The 12528-nt window shown below is 42.9% G+C and overlaps 1 protein-coding gene across 1 annotated transcript in view; it reads left to right on the forward strand.

Annotated features, from left to right (window-relative positions):
* tbx21 (T-box transcription factor 21) overlaps nucleotides 1-12528 on the forward strand; it is a 45424-nt gene that overhangs the window by 29498 nt on the left and 3398 nt on the right. The window contains exons 3-5 of the mRNA XM_048561002.2: nucleotides 3326-3447; nucleotides 4384-4542; nucleotides 7718-7779. Of these exons, the coding sequence (XP_048416959.1) occupies nucleotides 3326-3447; nucleotides 4384-4542; nucleotides 7718-7779 (343 nt within the window). The remainder of the gene's footprint in view (nucleotides 1-3325; nucleotides 3448-4383; nucleotides 4543-7717; nucleotides 7780-12528) is intronic.

The following is a 12528-nucleotide window of genomic DNA, read 5'->3' on the forward strand; positions in this document are numbered from 1 at the left end:
CAGATGCAGTAACTCAGGAAAAAAAGACAGAAGTTGCTGGAAAAGCTCAGCAGGTCTGCAGCATCTGTGAAGAGAAAATCAGAGTTAACATTTCTGGTCGGGTTCCGAAACATTGAGTCTGATTTTATTTCCTCGTAGATGCTCCAGACCAGCTGAGCTTTTCTCGCAACTTCTGTTTTTGTTCTTTGCCATTTTGAATCACTGTCGGATTCCTTTGTTCTGGTGAAACAGCTCCAGTTTTCCCGCATAATCAAAGCCTCCCATTGCTGGTATCATTTCAATGATTTTTTTTCTACATCTTCCCATGACGTTAGCAAGACTCCTAAATTTAGGAGGCTCAAGAAGAAATTGGGCGACTAGTTGAAGGTAGCTCTTTGCAGGGCATCAGAGAAAGGAAAGGAGAGAAGGACCAATCGAAAATCACTATTAAAGACCTGGAACAAACTTGATAGATGGACTGAATTGTCACTTACTGTGCCATGCCATTCTGTGGTTTTGATCAAAAAATGGATTCTTGCAAGAATTTTAATCGTTTTTAATCATCTTCATACTTTGGATTACAACGATTGCGAGGATTTGCAATGTTTTTAATCATCTTCGTACTTTGTTTCTTTTATTTGTAAAACCTTGGATAACGTTAGTGTTTCTTGTCCTATTGCTAGAATCCAATTGAACAGTTTTGCCATAGCTTCATCTACTTAACAATATGCATAAGCCTCCCTATTCATCTTCACAGTCTGGCATCGAGGTTGACTGCTGGCAACAGTAGTGTTATAAAATGCAATTTAAGATCACATTGCCTCATCTTAATGACTTGTTAATGGCTACATTAACAGCCAGTCTTTAAGGCACCCGTTCATCTGTACATTAACAAGCAAGTAGAACATATTAGCTTCAGGACATTTCTTTGAGGGCGTGGGTGGTGTCACGGACATAGGTGGGGAACATATTAGCTAATTGTTTCAGTGAGTAGATATGTCCTGGTTTGATTTACAACTGTTAAGCCATTAAACAAGTTAACAGCACCCATAATTCTGGAAAATTGAGACCAATGGTCTACTCAGACAGTTTGGCAATTTGCTGCTTTTGAATGTGCAAGGCTTTTCCAATTCCCAAACTGAAAGGCTCCCCACCAAAACTCACTACATTTCCAAAATTAGTTTTAAGATACACTGAGGAGGCTAGTATTGCAGAATCATACGGTTCATGCAAGACAAATTGTCCGGCAGCAACGAAATGGTCATACTTCATATACAAGCAGAATTCCAAACTCCATGCCCAGAAAATTTGAAAGAAAACAAACCCATAGATCAGGAATATTACATTGCCAGGACTTCAGCAGCTAGAATGCCAGAGCTTATGGGACTGTGCATTGCCTGGGGCTAGGAGACTTTCTTCCTAACACACAGGCACTTGTTAATGTTGTTCCAATAGAGGACAGAATAAGCCAGTCTGTTAAAAAGTAAATAAATGGATCCACCCCAATTTATTGCAGTGTAACTGGGGTTCTCTGTTCCCGCAGACATTTAGACAAGCAATTTCTATGACTCATGAATTTTCCGACAGTGATCCGCTGTTTCGGTAACCATTGCGCTGTAATATTTTCCAGCCAAACCTTTATATTATATTCATCTAGTATTACAGCAGCTGTTTTCTTACACATTATGCACTAGATTCCTAATGCCTTCATCAGCTGACATTCCTGTGATTTAACACCTTCAGTATTACACTGACCTGATGTGTAGTCTCCAGATACCAAGGCTTTAGGAAACTTACCTATCAGGGGAATGCACAAAACCTGTTTTTTTAATTCCAATCAGAAATGGAATGTCCTTTGGATGGACATTTCTATCCTTAAGCCAGGCGTGCTGTAGAAAATTATTGCGTTTCTGATTTTAGCCCCTACTGAGATACAATACATACCCAGGGAAAGGTAATCAAGAACTTTTTGCCTGCATGGGCGCTCTTCCTAACGGCCTTGGATAGCAGTTAAACCATTGTGGGTAAGTTCCTTTTTCGACAACATCCATTTCGCAAAAAGAAATTATTAGAATATCAGTTGGATTAATCCGTTCTAAATGTCGGGGAAATGCTCAGCAACATTCCAGCCATGCCTTTTTCTGAGGTAAACTTACATATGAGGGTGCGTGACCGACCTGTGCCTGGGTCTCTGAGGAGCCCATTTGGAGGCACTAGAGGGGAACCTCAGACCAGGACTCAACCATTCAATTTGTTCTGTTGCACGTGTCAGAGCATGAAACACTATTTGTTTATTTCCTGGCGCAGCGAGTCCTTAAGCCAAAAAGAAAATGCAAGGATTGTTCTAGTCAGTGTTCTCTCTTGGGCTACATATTCAGCAGAAGCAGATGTCAAGCTGTCAGCTTTAGTTAAGTAGCTAGCACATTTGTTTCTGAGCTTAGAAGCTAAGTGGGCTCAAGGCCCTCATGTAGGCATTAACTCCGAGCCAATACTCCTCCAATGGGAACATTGCATTGTCAGAGGTGTTTGTCACTCAGAAAGAGAGAGTTTCGAACTGATGTCCCCCTTTTGCCCTTTCTGCTTGGTGTAAAAGCTCCAGTGACATATTTGAAGAAGAGCAGGGTGGTTTTGCCTGGTGTAAGAGCTTCCAACCACCACTTGGAACAGAATAGTAGCCTGACGTAGTCATTGTCACTTTGCCGTTTATGTTATGCGCAAGTGGCTGCTGTGTTTTTTTACATTTCAACAGCAACCACACATCACAAATTGTTTATTAGCTTGTGGAATTTAATAAACAAATTTTGAGTGCTTGGTAGCACAGTGTTGCCTCATGATGACTGGTTCAGCTGCAGACCAGAAGTAAATTAGGTGGGACTTTCTAAACCTCAAGAGCATAGTGTCCCTTTTTAAAAAAACAGTTCAGGCTTGTAGCCAACAGTGTGAAAAACCAGACAGGAGCCTCTTAGCAAGATAGAGAGTAACTCATCCTAAAAGGTCAATACACCATTTTTATGTTGCTTCTTTGGGAAACCTAAATTCAGTTTTGCATTAATCAACACCTCATTTACACACGTCCTAATCAAATGACAAGTAAAATTGCAATAACGCATTGCAAAAATTTATCACCAGATGCATTAATTCACCTTTAATGTGAGTAGATGCCCGTTAACTTTTTATCATGCTAAATCCTCTTTCTTAGAAACACTAGTGACTCATTTAAAATTCTGTTAAGTGCAGCATGCAGTTCAGTCATGAGTCATTCATCCCTCATGGAATTAGTTTGAAAATGTCCTTGCATTCGTTAAAAGACTGATTTTGTGATCTGGACACAAACGTTCCATTGCAGGCAATCGGACGTACATCCACCCAGACTCGCCGAACACAGGAGCACACTGGATGCGCCAAGAAATCTCCTTTGGGAAACTCAAGTTGACCAACAATAAAGGAGCATCTAACAATGTAACTCAGGTAAGGAAATCCATTCTAACAATTAACTGCACTTTCATTAAGAGGGGGAGTGTCTGGATCCAAATTCATGTTCTTCCACTTCTACCGACATTTCCCCTGCTGGATGTGGTCTGCCTTGAATTTTTGGATTCGGCTCCTAATGGACCTCAGGAAGAGTTTTTGATCCAAAAGTGTTTATGTTTGTCTAGCATAGACTTGATGATGGGCTGAAGTGTCTTCCTTTTTGTGCCTTAATCTTCTATGGCTATCTCCAGAATCACGATCTCCAATTCCCACTTCACCAGCTCCTAACATTGGATATTTCTCTCCCCTTTTCTCTTTGTGTATGCCCAGATTTGGGAATGGACAATCAGCCAACACCAGAGGCCTGAGAGGGCCTTAGACAGAGGAATGAAATGTTCCCTGACAGCTTGTAAGAAAGGATTTCTTTTAAAAGCTTGGATATAGGCTCACAGAGAGAAATTTCATCTCGTAGCGCCTTATTTTTTGGTCATGTAATGTGGTCAATATCGGGGCTAAAACTCCCACCTGGGTTGTTGAAGTGAATAGGGTCCCAAATGGAAATGGGCAAGAATGTCCCACTTATATTCTTCTTCAACACCCCCACCCTAGCACCTCCCCTCCACAACTCTTTTCCTAGTATGTATCTGTGGGTCATCTCAGTGCCATGCCAGCCAAAATTCACCAGTCCACTCACCAACTGGTACTGTCCTCCAATGAGGGCAGAGGTCAACTTTTGCTTGGAAGTCAGGTGACTGTAGAATGGCCACATGAAGCAATCGCGTCGCTGAGGCGTCATTCTTTTCGAGGCGTGGTTCCATCGGTGCTGGGTGCGATCTAATGAGAATCAGGGGGAGTTCACTGCATTCGGGCTTCAACTTTTACCAGGAGCTTCCAGGTCACCCAGCTTCACTGCCTCCTGCCTTTCTGTTGCAGATGATTGTGTTGCAATCCCTACACAAGTATCAGCCACGGCTGCACATTGTGGAAGTGAAGGAGGATGGCACTGAAGACCCATACCTCACAACGAAAATGCAAGCCTTCACATTCCCTGAAACACAGTTCATTGCAGTCACTGCCTACCAGAATGCAGACGTAAGTTGACCTGGGTAGAAGTTTCAAGTCTGTCGTTTAATACTGTCAGCTAAGATTACTGAGGAGGGTTATAAGAGCTAGGGAGTGGAATGCATTGTTATGTTCCTAATGGCAATTAGGATAATATGTCCAGATCAAAACAAAACACTGTGTACATTAGAATGAAAACAAAAACTGTTGGAGAAACTTAGCAGGTCTTACAGCATCTCTGCAGAGAGAAGCAGAGTTAACATTTTGAGTCCAATACGATTCTTCTTTGCAACTGAAGAAACTCAAAATGTTAACTCTGCGTGGAATTATTTCCAGCTAATGTACGACTCGGGCCTTAGTGAGAATGTTGGGAAGAAGGGTGATATCAGCAGTAAGAAGATTCTCAATACCATGAGCAAAATGTTTGATTCTCCAGCTCAGTGTGGAATGGTGAGAGGAGAATGAGTGGTGAGTGGTGTTATGATAGGGCATAGCTGAATCCCTCTGATACTTAAACTAAAACACAAGCCCCAATCAGCTACGGCAGAATTATGGGTTCCCCTCTAATAATTACACCTGAAACAGAGAAGCTCATAATCCCTTGCCGTTGAAACAATCGTTAAAAGAAAGCAAGTCCCTGATCTCCACTTCACAAGTAACAATTTATTTATTTAACCCAACAATGAACAAACCAACAGAATTACTAACAAAATAAGTAACTTCCCCCTAGACTATTAACTACTTCCTAACTGGTCTAAAATCAATTGGGTGGCACGGTGGCTCAGCGGTTAGCACTGTTGCCTCACAGCGCCAGTGACCCCAGTTCATTGCGTGACTGTCTGTATGGAGTTTGCACATTCTCCCTGTGTCTGTGTGAGTTTCCTCCAGGTGCTCTGCTTTCCTCCCACGTTCCAACGATGTGCAGATTAGGAGGATTGGCCACAATAAGTTGCCCCATAGTGTCCAGGGATATTTAAGTTAGGTGGGTTAGACATGGAAAATGCAGAGGTCTGGGTTGCTCTTCAGAGGGACAGTGTGGACATTATGGGCTGAATGGCCTGTTTCCACATTTAAGGGCCGCTATGGAATGCTGTTTAAATAAAGACAAGAGTCACTAATGTAAACCCAATTAATAAGAAGCAATAAATTATAACATAATCACTCCAAGTTCTCATAGACTGTCTTCTGGAATATTCTGTCATCTCCATTCACTTCACAAACATCTTTCTTCCACTAATTCTGCTGTCAGGGATGTTTTATCTCTATAATTTTTTCAATGAGGACTTTGAGCTAAAATACCGTGGTACCTTTGATTAATTAGACAGGCTTTCTCTGAGAATTGAATGGTGCTACCTCAGGCAGCTAGAAGATGACTCTCTTTCAGATGGCAGTTGGCTCTCCCCAATTTTCCAAATACTCTCAGCTTATATACCTGCAATGACATCACTGAATTCTTATAATATGATTGGTTTCAGGTTGTCAACACCATCAGATTTAAATTCAATTGGCTTTCTGTATCTAGGTGCTTTGTTTAAATTAATTGGCTGATTTCAAACTCATTGCCACAACATCAAAACCAGATTGCTGTTTTGCCTGCTTCCTGTGAGGCTTTTTTGACAGAGACAGCAAGAACTGCCGATGCTGGAGTCAGAGAGAATGCAGTGTAGAGCTGGATGAACACAGCAGGCCAGGCAGCATCAGAGGGGCAGGAAAGTTGATGTTTCGGGTCAGGACCCTTCTTAAGATACACCTGTTTCACTGTTTGAGGCTCTCTGTATGGGAAACTTCAGCTGCTACTCACAGACAATTTTTATTTTTAATTTTTAAGTTACAGTCAAAACACAAATCATTTAAAAGCACCACATATTTAAGCTTCCTGCCTTCCACTTCATAATTACTCTGTTCAACTTCATAACAGTGCCCTCTATGGATTTATTAACATCTCATCATTAACTAATCGCACATCATTTAATCACAGTTTTCCATTTTCCCACTTGCCAAATAGAAGCTGCATGATGACAATTTCTACCACAAAAGGCAAGGCAGTTACCTGGTGACTCCAGTTCACCACAGGATCCTCTTGGCATCCATCTTGGACACCAATCCCCAGCATCTCAGGGCACACTCCATGGGCAATGACCACGCCCATCCCCCATCCATGGAGGTTGGCATTGGACATGGACGAGCCTCAACGCACCCTAATGGCCTATCTCTGAACCAATACAGTTCTCCAATGCTGCGCACTGGAGTGTATCATGACCTTGGAGCATTACTGCCAGCACTCTTTGTGTACAGGCTCAGGCAGCGATCCCATGGATTGGATTTGGCTGCATCTCAGGCCCTCAATTGCTCTTTTCATGCGCATTTAATTTGCAATTACCTGGATGCTCACAGCCTTACCTTGCCTTTTTGCACTTTGCTGTCCCATCCAAAGCTTAAAGACGCACACCTGGCTTCTGTGTTGCCTTTCCTTTTAGCAGAGACACAAAGCCAGGCAGTCTGTCCCGGTTGTTAAGCAGTGTTCAGTCTTTTGTTGGTGGTGGTGGGAATGGGTTTGCAGATGTGTTGCTGTACAGCACCATGCTTCATTAATCTCATACCTATGCCATGTGTCAGCCACATACACACCAAACACACTGGGCATGCACCTGTCAAATGGCCGTGTCTCGAAGTCTAAGGAGATTAGTGCTCTGTAAAGTCAAGGCAAATGCCCTTCAGTGTGGAAGTGCCAGCACATTATAGCAAGGACAGCTTTCAATGTCAGCCCAAGGGCTTGTATACAGTCAGTCAGCCATTTGGGGTGGTCAGTCTCTGGGGTTTCTGTGCCTCTTCTTCAGAGACCAGAATATGAAGGGTCATTTCAGACTTGAAATGTTTACTCTGTTTCTCTGTCCACAAATGCTGCCAGACCTGCTGAGTTTCTCCAGTATTCTCTGTGTTAACTCACTGAGCATTCCTTCACGATGGTGAACTCCATTGAGGCTCAGGCCAAATTGTGCTGAATGGGTTAAGGAGACGTTACAACCTATTTAAGCCTTGGAGTGGAAATTCAACAAATAAGCAAATTATTGAAAAAATATATTTTCCATTACACTGAAGTACTCAGCGAGGTAGCCCCCAGTAAAGCTGGAGCAGACAGGCAATATTTGCAAGTGTAAGGGGAAAGATACCTGTGTGTAACTGTTATGGAATATTTTCTTTCCAGATCACACAACTTAAAATAGACCACAATCCTTTTGCTAAAGGCTTCCGAGACAATTTTGACTCGTAAGTATTTTTATTATTATTAATATCTTCATAAGCTCAAGGTTATCATTTTTCAAGGTTATACTGAGTGGAATTGAAGGGGCAGTTTGTAACCTCTGGCAGAAACAGGGATGGGGACAATTAAAATTGCACTGGTTACTAGTCCACTGGCAGAAAATAGGCAACAACTATTCCCAATATTAACTGGAAGGAACAGGCAGTAACCTGGCTGAGCCTTTCTCATGTATGTATTCGGAGGTCCATTAGAAAATAATTATTTTCAGAGTCACAATGAACGTTGGGCAGACTGAGCCACATTGCATTTCCAGTCCAGCCAAACCCAGCAGATAAGAAGTCTTTCCCCCCAACAACTCCAAAATCGCCAACTGCACCTCTCTGGGTCCTGTAATGCTTCCCAGCCCAGCACTGCCTGTCCCAAACTGCACAAGCAGCTCCTCAACCACACCCTTAGCATATTCCCAATAGCCACTGAGCACCCCATTCCCTTGGGTTTTCCGGTGGCATGGAGCTCTCACTCCCACTATTCTCAGGCAGGAAGTGACACTGCACTGTGCTGTTTTAATGGAAGACTGTGAGTTATACTGCTTAGCTTCCAAACTTTTGCTTAAATCTCCCTCACATCCTGCTCATTCTGAATGCACCTTGAATTAAAACCAAGCGGCATCTCAGGTCATTGAGATTGATAATAGCCTTGGATTCATTCACTAGACGTAGGTAGAGTTACTGCAGGAGGTTAATACCTAAACCAGGAGAACTCACCAATGCAATGCTCCCTGGAGACCAGCCCATCCCAAAGGAATTGTCTTGCTGGGTTATAGAACATAGAAAAGTACAGCACAGTACAGGCCCTTCAGCCCACAATGTTGTGCCGTGGAATAATCCTCATCCAAAATTAAAATAACCTAACCTACACTCACCTCAATTCACTGCTGTCCATGTGCATGTCCAGCAGTCCCTGGAATGTCACTAATGACTCTGCTTTCACGACTACCACTGGCAAATTATTCCATGCGCTCACAACTCTCTGGGTGAAGAACCTCCCTCTGGCGTCTCCTCTATACTTTCCTCCTAACACCTTAAAACTATGACCCCTCGTGGCAGTCATTCCGGCCCTGGGGAAAAGTCTCTGGCTATCGACTCCAACCATGCCTCTCATTACCTTGTACACCTCGATCAGGTCACTTCTCTTCCTCCTTCTCTCCAAAGAGAAAAGTCCAAGCTCAGTCAACCTCTCCAGTCCAGGCAGCATCCTGGTAAACCTCCTTTGCACCCTCTCCAAAGCCTCCACATATTTCCTGTAATAGGGCGACCAGAACTGGACACAATATTTCAAGTGTGGTCTCACCAGGGTTTTGTTGAGCTGCAGCAAAACCTCGCAGCTCTTAAACTCGATCCCCCTGTTAATGAAAGTCAAAACACCATATGCTTTCTGAACAAGCTTATCCACTTGGGCAGCAACTTTGAGGGAGCTATGCACTTGAATACCAAGATCCCGCTGTTCCTCCACACTGCCGAGAACACTGCCTTTAATCCTATATTCAGCATTTAAGTTTGACCTTCCAAAATGCATCACTTCGCATTTATCCAGGTTGAACTCCATCTGCCATTTCTCAGCCCAGCTCTGTATACTGTCAATGACTCGCTGAAGCCTGCAATAGCCCTCGATACTATCAACGGCACCTCCAACCTTTGTGTCATCAGCAAACATACTAACCCACCCCTCAACCTCCTCATCCAAGTCATTTATAAAAACTACAAAGAGCAGAGGCCCTAGAACAGAGCTCTTTGCTTTGCTTCAATTGCACACAACACTGATAAGACCACACCTGGAATATGGTGTGCAGTTCTGGTTCTGCAGGACGATGTACTTGCCTCAGAAGTACTGCAATAGAAATTCATGAAACTGAGTCCTGGGAAAGCGAGACCTTTTGGGAAACAGACATTGTGGAGATGGGACCTGTATTCTTAGTTTATAAGATCAAGTAACTTACAAATTAAGTTAATGGATACAAAGTACAGAAAGAAAGTTTGCCCAAGTGATGGGCCCTAAAGCCACAATGTACAGTCCCAGATTAAAAGGAATAAATGCCAGATTGAGAGGAACATCTTCACTCAGAGGGCAATGCATCTTTGGAATTCTTTATCCCAGAAACTGGGTGGTGTGGTGGCTAGTGCCTCCTTCTGCTCCTATTTTTCTGTGTTATTATGTTCATAAAAGTCACCTGGATGTAACTACATCAGCACTTCTCCTTGCTTTATCATAACGGAGCTTTCTGTAATTTTTGGATTTTAAATAATAAGTGAAAATGTCATTTTGTTTATAAGAAACGCATCACCAATAACATTCTCAACTATTTGTCGTAATATGCACTCAAGTAACTACTGTGAGTAGCGATCATCAATCAGCATTGATCAAGGCAAAGCATTTCCTTTATTTGAAAATTACACTGTGCTCTTAACCAAGCTTACTACATACACTTATCTTTAAAAAAAATTTTGAAAAATCGTAATTTTGGGAATTTGCTTTTTGGGACAATGGAATGTCAGTGGCAAATTTGTAGTCGAGATGGAAATGAGAAGGAATAATTTCAGGGTATCATTATTCTGCATACATTTTGCCAACGAGAGATTGGATATTGGGACATTAAATATATTCAAGACTGAGTTCGACAGATTTTTATTTTAGAAGCAAATCAACAGATATTGAGTCAGGTAGGTATGCAGAGTTAAAGTCACTGCCAGATAGCAATAATCTTTGAAATGTCAGAAAACAATGGAGGGATTGGAAGATCTGCTCCTACTCTTGTTTATCATCATTTTATGGTCATTTACATTGAAATTCCTTACTTACAATAAACTGAGCATTGGTCATAGCCCAATGGCATTTATATCTCCACCAAAAGGATATTGCAAGAGATATGTTAAGCCTGTTGACACTGACGCTGTCAACTGGGAAACAGTTGTCAATAGCCATCCACATTGAAACATGGATAACACAATGTGGAGCTGGAGAAACACAGCAGGCCAGGCACACCAGAGGAACAGGAAAATTGATGTTTCCGGTCAGGACCTTTCTTCAGAAAACCAACAGGAAACAGCAACCTTCCAGTTAATGTGCAGGTACAAAGGAAGAAGTCACGCTCCCAGCAACTGACCTGGTCTTCTGAGCATCTGGAGTGAGTGGCATATGGGAAAGCAGCATCAACTCCATTTCACTTTTCAATTAAGATAATAAAGTGTGAAGCTGGATGAGCACAGCAGGCCAAGCAGCATCTCAGGAGCACAAAAAGCCTCAGAGATAATGGGAACTGCAGATGCTGGAGAATTCCAAGATAATAAAATGTGAGGCTGGATGAACACAGCAGGCCAAGCAGCATCTCAGGAGCACAAAAGCTGACGTTTCGGGCCTAGACCCTCTGATGAAGGGTCTAGGCCCGAAACGTCAGCTTTTGTGCTCCTGAGATGCTGCTTGGCCTGCTGTGTTCATCCAGCCTCACATTTTATTATCTTAGCACAAAAAGCCTGCTGTGTTCATCCAGCTTCACACTTTATTATCTTGGATTCCCCAGCGTCTGCAGTTCCCATTATTCTCTCACTTTTCATTTGTTAGGTATGCCATATTGCAGTAAGACAACAATATTTCCCTCCCAAGGTTGGACATTCCAGAACCTTCTTCTGGAAATTCCTACTTATACCTAAGAATTTAGTAGAATTCTTTCACCATTTGTTTGGAAAGTACTAGCAATGTATTTTCAGAAAATCATTGTCCGATTACCTAATCATTCATTTAGTGGACAGAGTGCACACATTTATGCCTAAAAACCTTTGATCAGTGCTGTGAGAAGTTCTTAGCAAGGATACAGTAACTCTAATGGGAGTGCACAGTAAATTCGTACAATGATATTTTGACTGAGTTAAAGAGATTAAGAAGGAAAGACTGCACAAACTGATATTCCTTACTGTAGAGACGGTTAACAATTGACTTGATTTGATTTTTTTCAAGATATAAGAGGACTAGACAGGCTAGTTGAAGAGAAACTGTTAATGCTGTTGGGTGACTGTATAATGAGAGGCTGTAATCTAAACATTGGAGCTAGGTCTTTGAGGAGTAAAATCAGGAAACTGATCTCCCAGACAAATGGTGATAGATGTCTGGAACCCTGCTAAATGAGAAATTTACACCTGATCAATAGGCCAAGCAGCATCTCAGGAGCGCAAAAGCTGACGTTTCGGGCCTAGACCCTTCATCAGAAAGGGGGATGGGGAGAGGGTTCTGGAATAGGGAGAGAGGGGGAGGCGGACCGAAGATGGAGAGAAAAGAAGATAGGTGGAGAGGAGAGTATAGGTGGGGAGGTAGGGAGGGGATAGGTCAGTCCAGGGAAGACGGACAGGTCAAGGTGGTGGGATGAAGTTAGTAGGTAGCTGGGGGTGCAGCTTGGTGTGGGAGGAAGGGATGGGTGAGAGGAAGAACAGGTTAGGGAGGCAGAGACAGGCTGGGCTGGTTGTGTGATGCAGTGGGGGGAGGGAACGAGCTGGGCTGGTTTTGGGATGCGGTGGGGGAAGGGGATGAGCTGGGCTGGTTGTGTGATGCAGTGGGGGGAGGGGAGATTTTGAAGCTGGTGAAGTCCACATTGATACCATTGGGCTGCAGGGTTCTCAAGCGGAATATGAGTTGCTGTTCCTGCAACCTTCTGTTGTCTCCACCACTCAAGACATTTTTCCATCCCCACCCCTGTCTGCCTTCCAGAG

Source organism: Stegostoma tigrinum, chromosome 31 (genome assembly GCF_030684315.1).
Source record: "Stegostoma tigrinum isolate sSteTig4 chromosome 31, sSteTig4.hap1, whole genome shotgun sequence".
In the NCBI taxonomy this organism is placed as follows: Eukaryota; Metazoa; Chordata; class Chondrichthyes; order Orectolobiformes; family Stegostomatidae; genus Stegostoma; species Stegostoma tigrinum.